This window comes from Stomoxys calcitrans, chromosome 3 (assembly GCF_963082655.1).
Source record: "Stomoxys calcitrans chromosome 3, idStoCalc2.1, whole genome shotgun sequence".
NCBI classification, from domain to species: domain Eukaryota; kingdom Metazoa; phylum Arthropoda; class Insecta; order Diptera; family Muscidae; genus Stomoxys; species Stomoxys calcitrans.
Genome location: NC_081554.1, coordinates 8,297,893 through 8,320,714, shown reverse-complemented (window position 1 = coordinate 8,320,714; position 22,822 = coordinate 8,297,893). Strand labels below are relative to the sequence as shown.

The 22,822-nt window shown below is 36.3% G+C and overlaps 2 protein-coding genes across 2 annotated transcripts in view; both read left to right on the top strand.

Moving 5' to 3' along the window:
* LOC106091940 (hydroxysteroid dehydrogenase-like protein 1) lies at positions 1–10,387 on the top strand. The gene is made up of 5 exons (XM_013258664.2): positions 1–244; positions 301–423; positions 485–595; positions 8,987–9,438; positions 9,499–10,387. Exons 1-5 carry the CDS (start codon positions 85–87, stop codon positions 9,607–9,609), a joined length of 957 nt encoding a protein of 318 aa, XP_013114118.2. The 5' UTR covers positions 1–84; the 3' UTR covers positions 9,610–10,387.
* An 11,058-nt stretch (positions 10,388–21,445) lies between these two features.
* Positions 21,446–22,822, top strand: part of LOC106091905 (inactive hydroxysteroid dehydrogenase-like protein 1) — a 33,097-nt gene continuing 31,720 nt past the window's right edge. Inside the window, exon 1 of the mRNA XM_013258608.2 lies at positions 21,446–22,027. Within this exon, the coding sequence (XP_013114062.2) occupies positions 21,850–22,027 (178 nt within the window). The 5' untranslated portion in view covers positions 21,446–21,849. The remainder of the gene's footprint in view (positions 22,028–22,822) is intronic.

Sequence of the window (22,822 nt, the reverse complement as noted above, 5' to 3'; positions counted from 1 at the left end):
AATGAAATCAAATCCAGCTTTGCACTTGCAGAAGTTCAGTTGCCTTTTTTACTTAATCAATGAAGGTTGTTCCAGCGGTTTAAAATGAGTTGGTGGTGCAGCTTCTTTACTTACCTTGGGTTTCTGGTATTTCTCAATTTCCTCTATGACACTTTTATATCGCCTCTTCAACTTTTATATCATAAATGGCTAAAAGTTCTTTCGAAAGAGATTTCCTTAGTAGAAAAATATGGAAAATGGGCAGGTATGTTGGAAATGACTGCGATGGCAGTAATATGTGATAAACATTAGGTATATTAGCCATAACAGGATCCACGGATGGCATTGGCAAGGCCTTGGCCCGTCAGTTGGCCCGAAGAGGATTCAACATTGTCTTGATAGCTAGAAATGAAGAAAAGCTTAAACGAGTGGCTGAAGAAATTGGTAAGCAATAGAAAATATTAACAGATTTTTTTTTATAAAACACTGCTATGAATTTTTGCAGAAAATGATTTTGGAGTTGAAGTCTATAAGATACAGGCAGACTTCTCCCACGGCAAGCCGATCTATGAGAAGTTATTTGAAGATTTAGCCAAGAAACCTATAAAATTTCTAGGTAAGCAAATGTTTGCTGAATGTTAATTTCATTAAGCAAACATTACCATTTATTTTAATTATATTATTTTACTCACCGCCATAAGATAGGGGGTATATTCATTTAGTCATTGCAACACGTTTTTAACACATCGAAATATCCATTTCTGAACCTAAACAAGTTAAAAAGCATTAAGTTCGGCCGAGACGAACTTTCGATGCCCACCACCTCACAATCCGACGAAAATTCGATAACTTAAGCACCCAAATTCGGCACGTACATTGAATGGTCTAATATATATGCCACTATTCAATTTTGTAGAACAAAATGTTGGTCTCTTTGGCAGATATATCCAATTATAAACCGATTTGAACCATATTAAGGACGAATATCGTGGGGCTCAGAAAAACTCACTGTTTCAAATTTCAGCGAAATTTGGTAACAAATAAAGCTTTTATGGGCTTCAGTCCCCTTATCGGCAGATCGGTCCATACGGCAGTTATATCTAAATATAGTCCGATCTGAACTATATTTAGGGCAGATGTGAGGGGGCTTAAAATAACCCACTGTTTTAAATTTCACCGAAATCGGATGAAAAAGCAGATTTTCTGGGATTCCGACCCTTAACCAGCAGATCGGCTTATATGGCAGCTGTATCTAAATATAGTCCGAGCTGAACCATAATTGGGTTGGATGTCGGGAGGCTTAAAATAACACACTGTTTTAAATTTCAGCGAAATCGGATAATAAATAAAGCTTTTATTCCCTTCAGACCCTTTATCGGGAGATCGGTCTATATGGCAACTACATCTAAATATAGTCCACTCTGAACCATATTTGGGTCAGATGTCGGGAGGCCTAAAACTACTTACTGTTTAAAATTTCAGGAAAATCGGATGAAAAATTAAGTTTTTTAGGAGATTAGACCCTTTATCGGAAAATCAGTCTATATAGTAGCTATATCCAAATATGGTCCGATTTGGCCTGTTCAAGAACATAACCAGCGTGCACCAAAAAGACGTATCTGTGCTCCAGACGTAGAGGCTCTAGAGTGATTACAACAGACGGACGGACAGACACACGGACATCGTTAGATCGTCTTAGAATTTTACGACTATCCGAATTATTGGGTTGCCCAAAAAGTAATTGAGGATTTTTTATATAGTCGGCGTTGACAAATTTTTTCACAGCTTGTGATTCTGTAATTGCATTCTTTCTTCTGTCAGTTCATATTTGAAATCAAATCATATTTGAAATCGGACTATATTCAATTATAGCTACCATATAGACCCAAATCGGACTATATTCAATTATAGCTACCATATAGACCGATCTAACAATTTAAAGTCTTAATGTCATAACCATCGGATTTATTGTCTGATTTCCCTGAACTCTAACTTGTATAAGAGTTCTCGGCAACTGAATTAAATATGATCTAGTCCAGCCCATATTTGGATATAACTATAGGTATGGTAGTGAAGTTAGAATATAATAGGATGATGGTAGTGGGTATCCAAAGTTCGAAACGGCCGAACTTAATACGTTTTTACTTGGTTTATATTTTATTGAAAATATGTCTGTGCCAATGTATAGAAATAATCAATTAACATAAAACAATGTATTACGTCTATCTATAAGAAGTCATACACATGTGGACAAAAAAATAGGTGTACGTTTTTTCTTTAGTCTAAAGCTGAGTATTCCGTACAGTTTTCGAGCGGCTATTCCAGAAGCAGAATTGAATACCAAGGCTAACAGAAAATTTAAAAGTAACTCTCATCAAGCACATAATGAACATTTACATCTGGCAGTGAAAAGGCGAATCCGACTAGTAGAAAGACTTATAGTAAATGATTATTTTAAAGGTGTCTTTCGTTTAAAGTAGTAAAATCTCAACAAAATTAAGTATTTAGTTGAAATCAACTTAATTGGGAATAAATGTAAATTTAAATTTAATTTATAACAATGTTAGAAGGGTCTTGGATATCATACACAAATAAAAATAATTTTGAAAAACAACAAATTTTGGGCGAAAAAATAATTATGAAAATTTTTTATTTTCCTGCAACAATTCATTTTAAATCTCAACGACCCAGCGTACAAATTTGTTGTTGAAAGGCACTCTTTGCAAGCCAACATATAACAACAATATATCCATAAGCAAGACAAAAAACCATCTAACCAGCCACCACATGTGCTTTGGTTCGGGTGGTGGTGGTTTTATTTTCTTTGTACCGCTTTCTCTCGTAAAAGCTTAATAAATAAAGCTTTTATGAGCTTCAGACCTTAATCGGCACATTGGTCTATATGACAGCTATATCTAAATACAGTCCGATCTTTACCATATTTGGGTCGGATAGCGGGTGGCCTAGTTTCAGCGAAATCGGATAAAAAATAAAGCTTTTATTCGCTTCAGACCCCTTATCGCAATATCGGTCTAAATGGCAGCTATATTTAAGTATAGTCCGATCTGAACCATATTTGGTAGGGATGTCGGGAGAAATAAGACTACCCACGGTTTCAAATTTCAGCAAAATCTAGTAATAAATTGAGCTTTTATGGGCTTCACACCCTTTATCGGCAGGTCGGTCTATCTTGCAGCTATATCTAAATATAGTCCGATTTGAACCACATTTGGGTCCTATGTTAGGAGGATATAGATAATAAATAAAGTTGTTATGGGCTTCAGACCCTCTATCGGCAGATCGGTCTAAATGTTAGCTATAGCTAAATATAGTCCGATCTGGACCGTGTTTGGGTCCTACGTAAGGAGGCGTAAAACTATTTACTGCTTCAAATTTCAGCGAAATCGTTTAAAAAATAAAGCTTTTATGGGCTTCAGACCCTTAATCGGGAGATCGGTCTATATGGCAGCTATATCTAAATATAGTCCGATCTGAACCATATTTGGGTCCTAAGTTAGGAGGCGTAAGACTACTCAATGTTTCAAATTTCAGCGAAATCGGATAATAAATAAAGCTTTTAAAGGGCTTCAGACCCTTTATCGGCAGATCGGTATAAATGGCAGCTATATATAAATATAGTCCGATATGGACCATGTTTGGGACCTATGTTAGGAGGCATAAAACTTTTTATTGTTTAAAAAATAAGGCTTTTATGGGCTTCAGAGCCTTAATTGGGAGATCGGTCTATATGGCAGCTATATCTAAATATAGTCCGATCTCAATCATATTTGGGTCCTATATTAGGAGGCGTAAAACTACTCACCGTTTCAAATCCGATTAAAAATAAAGCATTTATGGCATTAGACCCTTTATCGGAAAATGGGTCTATATAGCAACTTTATCCAAATATGGTCCGATTTGGCCCGTTCAAGAACATAACCAGCGTACATCAAAAAGACGTATCTGTGCCAAATTTTTAAAGGCTCTAGACTGATTACAACAGACGGACGGACAGACACACGGATATCGTTAAATCGAAATCAAAATATATATACTTTGTAGGGTCGGAAATTGATATTTCGATGTGTTGCAAACGGAATGCAACATGGTGGAGGGTATAAAAAAGGTAAAAACCACTCTTAAAATTTTTTTCTTAATACGAAATTCATATATTGGGTTGCCCAAAAAGTAATTGCGGATTTTTTAAAAGAAAGTAAATGCATTTTTAATAAAACTTAGAATGAACTTTAATCAAATATCCTTTTTTTACACTTTTTTTCTAAAGCAAGCTAAAAGTAACAGCTGATAACTGACAGAAGAAAGAATGCAATTACAGAGTCACAAGCTGTGAAAAAATTTGTCAACACCGACTATATGAAAAATCCGCAATTACTTTTTGGGCAAGCCAATATTTTTATGCTGAATTTTCTAAGATATTGATAAGATTGATGAAAAAAAATTTTATTTGACTCGAACCTGGGTTTACAAGTCATGAATGGCGTGGGAGTTTTGTGCGCTACATGGTAGTACGCTGTTGAAAGTCCCCAAACGTCAAGTCTCTTGTAGAGACTTATCTACGTGTTTCAACAAAAAATGTCTTCGATTCAATGCTAGATTTAGTTGAGAATTTCAAGTTTTACAACGAATTTGGTAGTTGGTTTTTTCTAAGTGTTATTTTTTTCTGTGTAGCAGTGAAGAAGAAAGAGGCCTAGTTCAGCAGCTAAGAAGGGAAGGAAACCCCTATAAATTTATAGCCAAATCGTTAGGACAATCTGAAAACTTTGTAACAAATGCTGATAATAATGCAGAAAGGAATGTTCGTCTTCCAAAAGGAAAAAATTCCAAATCAGATTTACAAAAAAAAAAAAAACAAAAACTGTCAAAAATGTCAAGGTTTTTTATATGACAGCTATATCAGGTTATGGACCGATTTGAACCACAATTAACAAAGTTGTTTGAAATCAAAACAAAACACCTCATGCTAAAATTAAGCAAAATCGGATAGGAATTGCGCCCACTAGTGTCTCAAGATCTGTTTATAGGGCAGCTATGGCTCATGGCTAGGGACCGGTATGGCTCATTTATAATCCCGACCGACCTACACTAATAAGAAGTATACGTGCAAAATTTCAAGCAGCTATCTTTACTCCTTCAAAAGTTAATGTGCTTTCGACAGACAGACGGACGGACATAGCTAGATCGACTTAAATTATGGGGTCTCAGAGGAATATTTCGATGAGTTACAAACAGAATGACGAAATTAATATACCCCCATCCTATGGTGGAGGGTATAAAAAAACAATTGCGGGAAAATATTCAAATATCATGGTATAATATCCTGGTAGAGACTTGCCGTAAGTTAATTTCATTCATTTCTAAAAACCCGTTTATACTGCTCATTAAATCCGGATAAAGCTCTCGTCAGCTGATTTTATAAAGGAAAAACAGATGATCGAGCCATTAAGATAGCCATACGGATTTAAAGAGCAGTGTAAACGGGGTTTAAGAGAATTGAAGCTATTCTTAAAAATAAGGGTGGATATACCAAGTATTAACTGCCTGGTTTGATGTTTATTCAATACACTAACATTCATGTACAAATTACTGTATTTTTTTCAAGTTTTTTTTTTCCATATACACCTATTTTACTGTCCATATTAGAATCGATGAATTTTATAAATTTACGTTTTTTATTTTTTTTAGTTTTATCTTAACTCCAAGCTAATTTTTTGAATACACAATATATGTTTACGTTATAAATTAATCTGAAAAAAAAATATATATATAAAAGCATACACTCGTCATAAAAAAACTTACCTATTTTTCTGTCCACATGTGTATGTTTACATTCAGTCGTACGGTGGTGTTGGTTTAGCGCAAGCTGTTGCTTCAAAAGACTTAAGTTGTTCTTACATTGTATTTCAACATTGTATAAACGTGATTTTGCCCTATTGTAGAACAATTTTAAAAGCAATTTGCACAATTTTGTCATTCATTTGTTAATTTTTATTTTGCTGTTGTTTTTATTATTAATAGAGGGAGAGCTTAATTGAACACTCAATCGCCTCTTTTAAGAGCCACCACGTACAAAGATTAGAAGTAGACGCAGAAAATTAAGAGAAGAGAGATATTCAACATAACTGTGTACGAACAATGAATGAGTTATCAATGGATTGTGGACACTATTTGGCTTTTAAACTTTAAATTGTTTTTACAAAACACTTTTTAACTCTCTTTTTAAAATTATATTTATACCCTACACCACCACTGTGGTACAGGGTATTATAAGTTTGTGCATTTTTTTGCAACGCTAGGAGGGAGAAGAGCTAGACCCATTAATAAGTTTACCAATCGACTCAGAATCACTTTCTGATTCGATGTAGCCATGTCCGTCTGTGAGTCCAGGTATTCTTTTAATCAAAGAGTAGGTGGTATTTGTTGTCCAATCATCACAAATTGTGTACATATCCCTTTTTTGGCCCTAGGACGAAAGCTACTGATTTTGGTAAAAATCGGCTCAGATTTAGATATCTGAGGCGATTTTTACCAAATAGATATATTTAAGCGATATATTTTATATATCGCCCGATTTGCACTTAAATGGTCGTAGTAGCTACAATTTTTTAAACGATCTTTACAAAATTTCGCATGGATTGCTTTATTACTGATCTTAACATATCTGCAAAATTTCATTAAAATCGGTTCAGACTAAGATATAGCTCTCATATATATGTATCGCCCGATTTGCACTTAAATGGCCGTAGTAGCTAAAAATTTCAACCGATCTGCACAAAATTTGGCAGAGAAATATTTTGTTACTGATCTTAACATATCTGCAAAATTTCATTAAAATCGGTTCAGATAAAGATATAGCTCCCATATATATGAATTGCCCGGTTTGCACTTAAATGGCCGTAGGAACAACAATTTTCAAACGATCTGTTTGAAAGTCGGTTCAGATTTAGATATAGCTCTCATATACATTTATATTTATATATTGCCCAAATTTATAATGGTAGAATAGGTGTATGATATTATATAGTCGCCTCCGCCCAACTTTTGCCTATCATTACTGGTTTTCTTCTGACTTTATGTTCACCCAATTCCATTTACTCCTCTCTTAGGTGGCTCTTAAGAATGAAACAAAATCAATCTATTGTCTGTGATCACTTTTAAGAAATTGTACTCTCTTGAAGAAAACATCGCACACTGTCGAACTCTTGCTTTGTTTACTACGCTATCTGCTGTCATCATCATTGCTTTTTTGTGTTTATTTTACATATGGTGAACTTTTTACTACGATCATTAATACACCATATTTGGGGTTGTTGAATTAGCTAAGCTTTTTTTTCAGTTGCTGTCCTGTTTCCTTGTTGAGTTGTTCACCACTCGCAGTTGAACCCAACGCATTAGGGATTGAAGCTCAATGTCATGAGCTGTTCCAAATCCAATTGTAAAATTGATAATGAAGATGAGGCCATGGTCTCATGTTGCCTTTGTCTATCCTTTTCCTTAGCTGCCCGCACTGTAGACAACTAGCTTGAAGATAAAGGGGCCTCTTTGGTGCTGTCCAAATATAGTGAAGATTCGATTTATCACATTTTTTAAAAATACCAATCAGGAATTTGATTTCATAAGAAACAATCTCAAGATTAAAAGGTTTTCAAAATTTCAGCAAAATTTGAAAAAATTTACGGTTCACTGTTGTATTGTCCCAAGGTAAATTTCCTAACTTTTAACGATATTTTTAGCTTCATTTTAGATTTTTATATCAACCACCATTTTTTATATACTAATTTAGTCATTCCGTTTGTAACACCTCGAAATATTGATCTAGGAGCCCATAAAATACATATATTCTTGATCGTCTCGCCATTTTGAGTCGGAATAACCATGTCTGTCCGTCCGTCTGTCGAAATCGGGATAGCGGTCGAACACGTAAAGCTAGCCGCTTGAAATTTTGCTCAGATACTTAGTATTGATCTAGGTCGTTAAGGATTGCAAATGGGCCGTATCGGTTCAGATTTGGATATAGCACCGATCTCCCGATTTAACTTCTTGAACTCCTGGAAGCCGCATTTTTCGTCAAATTTGGCACGTAGTGTTTGGTTATGAATTCCAACAACTGTGGCAAGTACGATTCAAATCGGTAAAGAACTTCATTAAGCTCCCATATAAACCGATCTCCCGATTTGACTTTTTGAACCGCTGGAAGCCACAAATTTAGACCGATTTGGCTGAAAATTTCAAAATAGTGTTCTGTTATGACTCTCAACAACTTCTTGAACCCCTGGAAGCCGCAATTTTTATCCGATTTGTCTAAAATTTTGCACATAATGTTCTGTTATGACTGTCAACAACAAGTACGGTCCAAATCGGTGAAAAATATGATGTATCTCCCATATTAACCGATCTCCCGATTTGACTTTTTGAGCCCCTGGAAGCCGCAAAGTACGGTCCAAACCGGTCAATAACCAGATATGGCTCCCATATTTTAGACGAATTCATGGTGGTGGGTTCCCAAGATTTGGCGCAGCCGAACTTAGCACGCTTTTACTTTATGTCTTTAATAATGAGACTCAAAGTGAAGGATTTATTAACGTACGATTTAAAATAATAATCATTAATATGAAGAAAATTTTTTACGCCAAAGGGAATGTTTACTTAAAAAGGTGAAAAATTTATCATTTTTAAATTAAGTTTGCTAATCTTTGATCCGAATCTTTAAAATTGGGACAAATTTTTGTCAGTGCAGATGAGAAAAAACTGATTTTTCGAAAAAGGTTTTAGGCTCCCTCCAAAAAAATATGCTATTCAATTGACCTTGACCCCACTTATAATCATTTGATGTCTTGTTTAATTTTCTCTATGCTCCCAATACAACCTCAAGATACAAATAGCAAAATAATTGTGTTGTAAAATTTCTCACCAACATCTCAAGGACTTTCCACCGTGCTTAAACCCAATGATTTATTTTAATAAAGTCTTTTTGTGATATTTCTTTCAGTTAATAATGTTGGTATTGCCAATAGTACACCCGCTTCAGTTGAAACCTTCTCATCGGAACACTTGTGGGACATGATTAATGTGAATATAGCTGCTGCCACGCAGCTCAGTCGTCATTTTGTTGATCTTTGGCATCGCAAAGGCATTAAAGGATGTATTGTCAATATTTCATCGGCTCTGGAACTGAAACCATGTCCCACTGGGGCTGTGTATGGTGCATCAAAGGCCTACCTACGAAGTTTTACACTAGCACTGCAGCATGAGGCGAAACCTTTGGGCATTAGAGTGCAGTTGGTAACACCAGCTTTTGTGGTAACTAGAATGTGCAATTACTCTGCATTCCTTATGAAGGGTAATCTCTTTACGCCTCAAGTCGATCAATATGCTGAATGGGCTGTGGAGAGCATTGGTAGAACCCCATACACAACCGGATATTTTTGGCATGGAATTCTTGCAAGTATTTCTACATATTGGAAATCAATGATTTTTCAAATTTTATTTTTCTTTTTACAGATAACTTTTATAAAAATTACACCATGGCGTTTATCAAATAAACTTGCTGTCATCATTGCAAGCTATTTAACGAATGGAATTAATTGGCGACAAAAATTAGCAACATTATGAATACACATTACCATACATATATGTATAATTTAATATTTAATATATCTTCAAAAACCCCCTGTTTGCTAAAGCTGCCATTAGACGATAATGCATGTCATATGAGCTGTCACCCTCTGTATTCATAAGACTTGCCTTATATACGTCAAATACGAATAGGGCGTACTCTAATCGGCATGTATTCCCATATGTATTGTACTTTTCATACCCTACACCACTGTTGTGGAACAGGCTATTATAACTTAGTGCATTTGTTTGTAACACACAGAAGGAAGAGAGCTAGACCCATTGATAAGTTTACCGATCGACTCAGAACCACTTTCTGATTCGATTTAGCTATGTCCGTCTGTTGGTCCATGTTAATTTGTGAACAAAGTACAGAGCGTAATTTTCATCCAATCGTCTTCAAATTAGGCACCGGCATTTTTTTTAGTCAAGAGACGAAGCCCATTGAAATTGGAAAAAATCAGTTCAGATTTGGATATAGCCCCCAACTTAAAGTGCAGGTGTAGGGTATTATATAGTGGGCACCGCCCGACTTTTGCCTATCCTTACTTGTTTTTATATACATGAAAATAAAAGCACGATTTAATCGAAAAAATTGCATATATATTCCAAAATTCATTTGTCATATTAAATTTTTCGTACGTATCACACGATGTGTACAACTTTCAGAGCTTCTGTTTTTAAAATTGCATATGACATGACTTACCGTCTAATTGCAGCTTAAATTGTTACAATTTACTACAAAACATTGAAAATACATTTTGGAGCCTGTTAACTTATCTGCATTTGAATTTCGAAGGAGATTTGAAGCAAATCAAATAAGTAGATTTGCTCAGACTGAAAGGTATGGGAAACCTCGTTGAAAACCACAAGATGTCCGAAATCTCGTCGCAAATCTAGATTTGCTCCAAGTGTAAACAAGATATAACGTTGACACCACTGTCATTTCAATACGCTTGTGTGTATGTATATCAGGAATGGAAAAGTCGGTACTATAGTACTTTTTTCAGTACTTTATCGACGCAAGGAGTACCGTAGTACCCCCGTGACCGATTTGGTACTTCTTCAAGCCCAAAGAATTGTTTGGACAATTTGGATGTTTTTCAAGCTTTTTTCGTCTGTTCGTTTTTCACAGTCGAAAACACATGTTTTTCGTGATTACTTTTTTGAAACACTACAAAAATCTCAATGATAACATAAGTCTTTTATTAAAATTTGGTCTTAAATAAAAAGAAAATGTTCTACTAAATGGAACCAACAAGATTATTTTTGCTTCAAAATATATGACTTAAAACAGAAATCGCGAAAAAATTCGTCATTTCCGTCGCATTATCGAACTTGCATTAGCTTTTGCATTATGTCTTGTGGGATTGAGAGTGGAACAAGTAAAAAGACGTTAAGTTCGGCCGGGCAGAACTTAGGATACCCTCCACATCGTGTATATATGTAAACAACCTTTCGTCAAAATCCGGTAAAAATGCATACCTTATGCCCCAGCAGCAGCTGTATCAAAATATGTTCCGATTTGGACCAAATACTAATAAGTACAAGTCATTGTTCTGTTGTGTATAGCAAAATATTGGTCTTTTTAGTAGCTATATCTAAAAATACACCGATCTGAACGACACGGATGTCGAAAAGCCCAACATAAGTCACTGTGTAAAATTTCAGTGAAATCGGATTATACAATAAATGCGCCTTTTATGGGGCCAAGACTTAAAATCGAGATATCGGTCTATATAAAAGCTAAATCCAAATCTGGAGCTATTTGGACCAAGTTGCAGAAAAATGTCTAGCACAACTCACTGTCCCAAATTTCGGCGAAGTCGGACAATAATTGCGCCTTTTATGGCCCACAAACCTTAAATCGAGAGATCGGTCTATATGGCAGCTATATCCGAATCTGGCCCGATCTTAGCCAAATTGAGGAAGAATGTCAAAGAGCCTAACTTAACTCACTGTCCCAAATTCGGCGACATCGGACAATAAATGGGCCTTTTATGGGCCCAAAACCTTACATCGAGAGATCGGTCTATATGGCAGCTATATCCAAATCTGGCCCGATCTTAGCCAAATTGAGGAAGAATGTCAAAGAGCCTAACTTAACTCACTGTCCCAAATTTCAGCAAAATCGGATAATAAATATGGCTTTTATGGGCCTAAGACCTTAAATCTATATGGCTGCCACATCCAAAACTGGACCGATCTGAACCAAATTGAAGAAGGATGTCGAAGGACCTAACAGAACTCACGGTCCCAAATTTCAGCAAAATCGGATAATAAATGTAGCTTTTATAAGCCTAAGACCCTAAATCGGTGGATCGGTCTATGGCAGTTATATCAAAATCTTGACCGATCTGGACCAAATTGAAAAAGGATGTCGAAGGGCCTAACACTACTCACTGTCCCAAATTTCAGCAAAATCGGAAAATAAAAATAGCTTTTATGGGCCTTAGACCCTTAATCGGCGAACCTGCCTATATGGCAGCTCTATCCAAATCTGGACCGATTTGGACCAAATTGAAGGAGGATGTCGAAGGGTCTAACACAACACACTGTCCCAAATTTCAGCAAAATCAGATATTAAATATAGCTTTTATTTGCCTAAGGTCTCTCTTAAATTAAAAAACAAGTAAAATGCGCTACGTTCAGTCGGTCGAATCTTGAGTACCCACCACTAAAAATGTATCCTTATTAACTGAGTTTGTATTTTAATTATTTTGGTCTCAAGAAGTTACATCAGGTTATCGGTACCTAGGGGCCTATACCACCATTTCGACCGATTCCTATAAAACTTGGCATGGATATTGAAAGTTATTACTCATGTTTTTGTTCCGAATTTCAGCGAAATCGGAGGAAATTGAGGCTTTTAGGGGCTCGAGAAATCAAACTGGGGGAAAATTTCAGCCAAATCGGATGAAAATTTAGGCTTCTAAGTGCTGAAGAATCAAATACAGGGATCAGTTTATATGGGGGCTACATCTGTTTATAGACCGATTCGCATCATACTTGGCATGGATATTCCAAGTCATAACTCATGTCTTTGTTCCAAATTTCAGCCAAATCGAATGAAAATTGAGGCTTCTAGGAGATCAAGAAGTCAAACTGGGGGATCGGTTTATATGGGGGCTATATCCAAATGTAAACCGATATGCAAAATTTCTAGCTTTACGCGTTCGACCGCTTTCGTGATTTCGACAGACGGACGGACATGACTAGTTAGATTCAGAATGTCGAGACGATCCAGAACAAATATACTTTATGCGGTTGCAGATCAATATTTCGAGGTGTTACACACGGAATGACTAGATTAGTATAACCCCATCCTAAAGTGGTGGGTATAATAAAAGTATTGTGGTGTCGTTAACATTTTTTTGATTTCACGTGTAATCATAACAAAGGCTTGATTTATCCACTAGAATATTTTTCAAATCTTTATGAAAAACTGAAAAATACTCTTTCGACCCAAAAAGTACCTTTTTAGTACCATTTAAAATTTTCCATCCCTGATGTATGAGTTTTTTAAGCTTTTATTTTAAATGATAGGCGGTAGTTGGGTTTGTGTCTTCGATAGGAACATAGACATGCAGATTATCTTAAATAAGCTTTGGACAATAAAACCAACAATATTGATATAGACCCACACATATGTACCTATATTTAAATATTAATTTCCTAATGTTTATATACCCACCTTATAAAATGTACGATATTAGGTTGACGACTATTTGATTTTTGCTTCTTAAAAACAATTCCCTGTTGCACGAATATATGAACTTTGCCTAATAATGACTAAAGTAAAGTTTATTTCTTTTAAATTTTAAAAAAGTTTAAATTTTTTGTGAAAAAATTTAAATTTTTTAAATCTAACTAATCCGAAACGGAAAATGTGTCCAGTCTTATAACTTTCAAAAAAATCCACATAACCTATGAACAAAATGAGATATTGATCGCAAAAGTCGATTTCCATTCTCGTTTCTATTAACAATTAAGTCAAGGCACCGCATTTAGAATCATCGTTGGAAAACCCATTGACGACTCTTTTATGATTCTCAAATTAAAAGAAAATTAGTGATAAACAAAAGTTTTTGCAATTTGTATGGTTGTGGTAGGAAACTAATAAACTCTCATACATTTATGCTGAATTACCCTTTGAGTTTTTTTTGATCACTCTGTTTACATTTAATTAAAATTAAGGAAAAGAAAAGTGTTTTTTTTTATTGATGTGTGTTCTTCCGTTGGCTACTTGTTGGAGATGATTTTGTTACAGAAACCATATTTGTAAGGGATCATTAATATGGAAGTTTTGAAAAATTTGCAACGTACTAAATCAGGTATATAGCCACCGTAAAATAAGATGCGCCCATTCAAAAATAGCTGTTAGTAAAATATTGAAAAATACGTAGCATAAATAAGTGTTTATTGATCGATCAAAGCGAAAGAGGGCAATGGAAGAGATTGTTTCTTCCCTTACCAACTATGCGATACTTGATTGTTCCGAAAGTAGCACGGACTTATTCGACAACAGTACAGTTAGTCCATGAGGGATTACAATGCAACACCGTCTAGAAAGAGGAAGCATTACCAAACAGGCATTGCAAAACGTCTTGTTACAAGCTCAAAACTTTCGTCCCACGGATCAGCAACGGTCTGCTGAGAGCATTGAAATTCCAACCCCATTTCAGTCAGGAATCCACAAGGCTATATACAAGAAAGGTGCTCGGGTGAAGTAGTACTTGGAGATGTGGATCATGCACTTTGACGGCTAACATCTTGAGTGCGTTGGATATCAGGCGGTGGTCCTCAAGAAAGAATTCAAAGAAATTCAGTTGAATGCGCTCAAATTAAAAGATGGTAAATCTCAAACAATAGCAGAAGGACTCCAGATTGATTTAGATGAATTCAGTTGTGATGACTGTTGCCGATACCATTATGTGTTTGTTTTTAATTAATAATTCCACATTTATGAGGTATATCCAACAATAGCAAAAATTTAAAATGGCAATCCCTTATCTTGTTTTCGAGATATAACTCTTGCAAACGGACCAAATTATCTAAAAATTTTGGGTGTTTTTGGAAAATCGCAAATAGTATATATGAAGACCAGCATAAAAATCCAAGACGATTGAGTCGAAGTCATTTCCGTCTGTCTGTCCGTCCATCTGTCAGTAGCAAGCACTCTACAGCCTTAAATTTAAGACATTGAGATGAAAAAGATTCCTGTTTTGTACCATACTATCGCACAGTGGAAAACGATGATTTGGCAGCCCCAACAAATTTTCGAAATGCCGAGGTGCCCCATTTAAGATCCTGCCAAGATCGCCCGGACCGCTTAGGAAATTTTGCACATAATCTCGATAACACATTTGCCATTCTAACCATTTAAAAGAGTTATCTCTTTCCGTTCTCATATAGCATATTTTTTATTAGCTTCTTTCGAATCACTGTGTATCGTTGGATATCGATGTCGTATAGACCGATGGCCCGATTTAAGGCATTTGACCATTGAAATTCGCATTCATTAACCAAATTTCTTTGAATCACTGCAATGCACCCAATGCTACTAAAAATCAAAACCCTGACTTCGACTTTAGCTTTTTTATACCCTCCACCATATGATGGGGGTGTACCAACTTCGCTATTCCGTTTGTAACACCTCGAAATATTGACCCCATACATTATACATATTCTTGATCGTCTTGACATTTTAGTTGATCTAGCCATGTCCCTCCATCTGTCCGTCTGTGGAAAGCGCGTTAACTTTCAAAGCAGTAAAGCTAGGTGCTTAAAATTTTGCACAATTACTCCCTATTAGTGTAGGTCGAGATTGTATATGATTCAGATCGGTTTATTTTTAGATATATTGGGTTGCCCAAAAAGTAATTGCGGATTTTTCATATAGTCGGCATTGACAAATTTTTTCACAGCTTGTGACTCTGTAATTGCATTCTTTCTTCTGTCAGTTATCAGCTGTTACTTTTAGCTTGCTTTAGAAAAAAAGTGTAAAAAAAGTAAATTTGATTAAATTTCATTCTAAGTTTTATTAAAAATGCATTTACTTTCTTTTAAAAAATCCGCAATTACTTTTTGGGCAACCCAATAGCTACCACATTAACCGATCTCCAGATTTTACTTCTTGAGCTTCTAGAGGGCGAAATTTTGTACTATGACGTCTTCAAACACATTTAGTGGATGTACAAAGTACGGTTTAAATCGGTTAAAACCCTGATATAGCTCCCATAAAAACCGATCTCCCGATTTTACCTCTAGAGGGCGTAGTTCTTATTCGACTTAATTGAAATTTTGCACAGCGACGTCTTCTATGCCCTCTAATATACGTGACGAATATGGTCTAAATAGGTCCATACATAATCTGACAAAGCCCATGCAAACCGCTCTCCCCATTTTACTTCTTAAGTCCCTCTAGGACATAATTCTTGTCCGATTTGGTTGAAATTTTGCACTTTTGATGTACTATTGCCTTTAACATACAGGCTAAATATGGTCCGAATCGGCTTATAACCTGACATAGCTCCAATAGTATAGCAATTCTTATATATTATCCTTTGTTTGCCTACAAAGAGATACCGGGCGAAGAACTGGACAAATGCGATCCATGGTGTGGGGTATATAAGATTCGGCCCTGACGAACATCTTGTGTTTTTTTTTTTTTTTTTGGAAAATATACATAACTCAGTGATTTTGCATTACATTTTTAACAGAACACACAGAGAGAAAAAATAGTGGAATCAAAACTTTTGACTTATGAATCGGACATTGACAGTTGTAACGGCAAATATACAGTAAATTAATTTCGTCAATTCGTACGAATCAAAAATTTGGTCTGCTTAGGATTAATAAACACTTGCTTCTGAGTTCGTGTATGCCTCATACATCCCCATACTAAGTTCATATTCAGAAATTTAGCCTTTTTTATAGAAAAATGCAAATTATTTAAGACAGTAAAACGCAGATAGCGTCTGACACAAACGAGCATGAATAATTTGTTTTTGATTCGATAGTTGAGAGCATCCCAAGATCAAGTTCAGCTTTCTTTGAATATAAATGAACTTTGATTCACCAACTTGGTACGTTGAAATTTCAATAGCTTTGTTGTTTATTCAAAAAGAAAACAAAAAACTATCAAATTTGCCAACAGTTAATGAAATGCATGGAAATTTGACTGGTTTGCTAATGTTTTATAGAAAGTGCGCGTGGTTAGGTCCTGTTTTTGTGATGTGTTTAGGCACATAGGTTATTTTACAGTTCTCTGTCGGTAGGAAATTTGTGAAACACTTCGAATAAAACGTAGCATTTTTTTTTAATTTATTTGTTTTTCTATTTTTTATGAAGATGAGGAGCAACATTTCTATACCAGCAGTAAAACAAACAAGTAAAAATGCATTAAGCTTGTCTGGACCGAACTTTGTATACCCACCACGCTTCGAGATATTAATATATGTTTACCACATTTCGCCAAAGGACGTCGATGGACCTTACTTTTCCAAATTTCAGCAAGATCGGTTAATAAATGCGCCTGTTATGGGTCCAACAACGCAAATCCGGAGATCGGCATATATGGCAAACATATTCATATATAGTCCGATATAGGTCTTTCTAAGTGCAGATGTCGAGACACCTAATACAACTCATAGGTACTAAATTTCAACGAAATCGCATAATGAAGGACCTATTTATGAGCCCAACACCTTAAATTGGGAGATCGGTTTATATGGGGCTATATCCAAGTCTTGGCAATATACCAGATGGATATCAAGGGACTTAACACAACTCACTGTCCTAGATTTCAGCGAAATCGGACAAAAAATTGTGCCTTTTAATGGCCCAACACCTTAAATCGAGAGATCGGTCTATATGGCAGATATATCCAAGTCTGAACCAATTTGGGCCATCTTCAAGATGGATATCAAGAGGCTTAACACAACTAAGTATATAAAATTTTAGCGAAATCGGACAAAAAATGCCCACTTTACGGCACTAAGACCTTAAATAAAGAGATCGGACTATAAGGCAGCTATATCCAAATCTAGACCGATCTGTGCCAAATTTAAAAAAAATAATCGAAGAGCCTAATACAACTCACTGTCCCAAGTTTTAGCGTCCAAGACCATGAATCGAGAGATCGGTCTTTATGGCAGCTATATCCAAATCTGGACCGATCTGAAACAAACTGAAGAAGGATGTCGAGTGACCTACGCAATTCACTGTCTCAAATTTAAGCAAAGTCGTAAAATAAATGTGGCTTTTATGGGCCTAATGCCTTAAATCGGCAGATCGGATATATGGGAGCTATATCAATATATAGTCCGACACAACCCATCTTCGCACTTAATCTACCTATGGATAGAAAAAGAATCTGTGCAAAGTTTCAGCTCAGGAGCGTGATTTTAGAGACAGGCAAAACCCCATCCTTCAGTGGTGGGTATAAAAATTACCAATTAGGCGTTATTTTTTTGACTAAAAACATAAATATAATAGTATTAGTTATTTTGTCTGCTGTTATTTGCATTCGTTCAAAAATTCGCAAATTGTAGAAAATTGGAAAAAAAAATTACGTTATATGCTTGTAAAATTGAAAAATAAGATGAAATGTAAAATTTTGTTAAATATTTATGACATTTCTGAGCTTTTTTTCAAATTTTTATCATTTGAAAACAGCAAAAAATATTTTCTGATATAGCAAACAGTTACTGCTGTCCCATTATCAGAAGACTTTCTGCTGTTACAGCAAACATTTTTGTTGTTTCCTTTGATGGTGGCTACATTTCACAGTTTGATATGGCATTTACACCATATCAAACTGTGAGACTAAAACAGTCAAATTTTAGAAGTAAACTTCTTTACACTCGTGCAAATCAAAGTACTGCTCAGATCGGCTCATAAATAGCTATAGTAGCTCCTCAATAATACTGTGACTGAAGCCTTCACGTCCTATAAAACTTTGCCACAAAGAGGTGTTACTCAGCCGCAGATTCGATCAGAGGACTTCCAGTGTCATGGGCGCATTTTTAGCCCTTTTATGGGCCTTAGACCTTAAATCGAAGGATCGGTCTATATGGCAGCTATATCTAATTCTGGACCGATCTGAGCCAAATTGAAGAAGGATGTCGAAGGGCCTGACACAACTCACTGTCCCAAATTTCAGCAAAATCGGATAATAAATGTGGCTTTTATGGGCCTAAGAACTTAAATCGGAGGATCAGTCTATATGGCAGCTATATCCAATTCTGGACCGATCTGAGCCAAATTGAAGAAGGATGTCGAAGGGTCTAACACAACTTACTTTTATGGGCCTAAGACCCTAAATCGGAGGATCGGTCTATGGATCGGAAGCCCATAAAAGCTTTATTTTTTAACCAATTTCGCTGAAATTTGCAACAGTGGGTTATTTTAAGCCTCCCGACATCTGAAGTAAATATAGCTTAGGTCGGACTATATTTAGATAGCTGCCATATAGACCGATCTGCCGATAAGGGGTCTGAAACCAATAAAAGCTATATTTATTACCCGATTCCGCTGAAATTTGAAACAGAGAGTGGGTTAAGACCTTCCAACATCCGACTTAAATATGGTTCTGATCGGACTATATATTGATATAGCTGCCATATAGACCGATCTGCCTATAAGGGGACTGAAGCCCATAAAAGCTTTATTTATAACCCGATATTGTTGAAATTTTGAAAATACGAAATCGAACAGTGACTTATATTTAGTAGACGACTCAATGTCCGTGCTGAATTTATGCGCATAAGTTATCCAATTTTCACCGGATTGTGACGAAAGGGGGTTTACATCTATACCTGAGATGGTGGGTATTCAAAGTTCGGCCCGGCCGAACTTAATGCCTTTTTACTTGTTTTTTTTTTTTAATTTAGATACAAAAGGCCATGCCAGTCATATTAGCAGAGCAAATGCGAGCTAGCTCAGCCACATTTCGAAATATATACAAATATATGGATCAGGTAGCTTCTTTACAATAATATTCCACAAATTAAAATCATCTCTTCTAACAAAATATCTAAGAAAATTCTAAACAAGTAAAAAGGCATTAAGTTCGGCCGGGCCGAACTTTGGATACCCACCACCTCGGGTATATATGTATACCACCTTTCGTCAAAATCCGGTGCAAAACTCATACCTTATGTCCCATAGCAGAAATCTGTGGAGGGGCTTAACTTAACTCACTGTCCCAAATTTCGGCAATATCGGACAATAAATGCGCTTTTTATGGCCCCAAAACCTAAAACCGAGAGTTCGGCCTATATGGTAGCTATATCCAAATCTGGACCGATCTGTGCGATAATGCAGAAGTATGTCAAGGGGCTTAACTTAACTTATTGTCCCAAATTTCCGCGACATCTGACAATAAATTCGCCTCTTATAGGCCTAAGACCCCAAATCGGAGGATCGGTCTATATGGCAGCTATATCCAAATCTGGACCGATCTGAGCCAAATTGACGGAGGATGTTAAAGGGCCTAACACAACTCACTGTCCCAAATTTCAGCAAAATCGGATAATAAATGTGGCTTTTATGAGCCTAAGACTCTAAATCGGCGGATCGGTCTATATGGCAGCTATATCCAAATCTGAACCGATCTGAGTCATATTGGCGGAGGATGTTGAAGGGCCTAACGCAACTCACTGTCCCAAATTTCAGCAAAATCGGATAATAAATGTGGCTTTTATTGGGCTTAGACCCTTAATCGGCGGATCGGTCTATATGGGGGCTATATCAAGATATAGTCCGATATAGCCCATCTTCGAACTTAACCTGTTTATGGACAAAAAAAGAATCTGTGCAAAGTTTCAGCTCAATATCTCTATTTTTGAAGACTGTAGCGTGATTTCAACAGACAGACGGACAGACGGACGGACATGTCTAGATCGTCTTAGATTTTCACGCTGATCGAGAATATATATACTTTATAGGGTCGGAAATGGATATTTCGATGTGTTGCAAACGGAATGACAAAATGAATATACCCCCATCCGTCGGTGGTGGGTATAAAAATGTCTAATCAAAACAAGCAACAGTCTACCATAAAAAGCAGCATACATATTGTTTTCAGCAGACTTGTGTACTCAAAACAGCAATGTCTGCTTTCCCATTTTCAGCAGACATAAACTACTATTTTAGCAAACATTTTTACTGTTTTGAATAACAAATTTCGTTGAGTGTAGCTACTTCCTTTTGGCTGTTACAAACAAATGCACTAGGTTATGATATTCTGTGCCAAGACCCTTTCGGCCCGAAATTAGTTTACCCTAATGTTATGGTTACTGAAGACCCACGTAGCGCAGAGGTTAGCAGTCCACCCATGACGCTGAATGCTTGGTATTGAATATTAACAAGAACATCGGAAAAACATTTTCAGCAGTGGTTATCCCCTCCTAATGCTGGGGACAATCGGGAGGTACTTCTACCCCCAAGAGGTATCACACTGTACCACGCCATTCGGATTCGGCTATAAAAAAGAGGTCCATCATTGATTAAATTTGAGTCGGACAGGGCAAGTTTGCATGAACCAAACAGGTCTTTACTACACTTCATACCAATAAAAATTCATAAACTTCAGGCGAATCGAAAAAAACAATACCATTAATGGCAACTCTGTCATACTCGATAAACAAACCCTCTCCAACCACAACATAAGCCATGCTTTCTTGCAAGCTACACTGTATTCAAACATTGAACAGCAGCAAACGCAGCATTTGCAGCAAGCCAACATCGGTTTGATGGCGAGCACTGACGACTCATGTGTTTGAGGCGGCATGGTAAGCAAGACAAATAAACAAAGATCAACAGTGGCTACAACGTATCAGTATGTTTTGAAAAAGGCCCGCGAACGGATCGTTGGAAGCTAAGAGGTGAAGGTGTCAGATATTCCGTGGCAAAAAAAATCGAATCGAGCCATAAGCCAATAGAGAGTGATTAATGTAGTTAAAAGTGATTAGCAACAAAAAAAGTGTTTGAAAAAAATAGTTTAGCGCAAAAAAAAAATAACAAAACGTTACTCAAAATTGTAATCTATTAATCGTCCACTGATAAGGAAATACTCGTGTGCATAGTTTTAATGCGATAACACTGTGTTTTTTGCTCGTTTGCTCGTAATCAAAGTTTCACTAAAATACCGAATATCATTGTGCCTTGCATTTGTTCATTTTTGTTGAACATTTCTCAGCTGTGATCCATTTGTGCAAGTTAAACTTCAATATGATCGCCTTAATTCAATTATCTTCTGTGGTGGTGTATTTGGCGGGCATTATGGCGCTTGCATTATTCATCTACGACAATTTCATTTCGGTGTTGTCCATAATCAGAGCTGTGCTGCAACCCTACTTTCAACCTCAACTTCCACAAACTTTGGTGGATAAGTATGGAAAATGGGCAGGTAAGTGGGTGCATACGATCGATGCAACAAGTGCAACGGAAACAATATGAAACGCTTAAAATCAGTATTAGCGGCAAAAATATTAAATAAGAAATATTAAGTTAAACAAGTAAAAGCGTGCTAAGTTCGGCCGGGCCGAATCTTATATACCCTCCACCATGGATCGCATTTGTCAAGTTCTTTTCCCGGCATCTCTTCTTAGGCAATAAAGGATATAAGAAAAGAGTTACTCTGCTATTAAAACGATATCAAGATATGGTCCGGTTCGGACCAAAATTAAATTATATGTTGCGTTAAGAATTGCGCCCATTGGGGCTCACGAAGTAAAATAGAGAGAACGATTTATATGGGATCTGTATCGGGCTATAGACCGATTCAGACCATAATAAACACGTTTGTTGATGGTCATGAGAGGATCCAACGTACAAAATTTCAGGCATATCGGATAATAATTGCGACCTCTAGGGGTCAAGAAGTCAAGATCCCAGATCGGTTTATATGGCAGCTATATCAGGTTATGAACCGATTTGAACCTTATTTGATCCAGTTGTTTAAAGTAAAAATAAAATACGTCATGCAAAATTTCAGCCAAATCGGATAGAAATTGCGCCCTCTAGAAGCTCAAGAAATCAAATCCCCAGATCTGTTTATATGACAGCTATATCAGTTTATGAACCGATTTGAACCATACTTGGCACAGTTGTTGGATATCATAACGAAATACTTCGTGCAAAAATTCATTCAAATCGGATAAGAATTGTGCCCTCTAGAGGGTCAAGAAGTCAAGACCCAAGA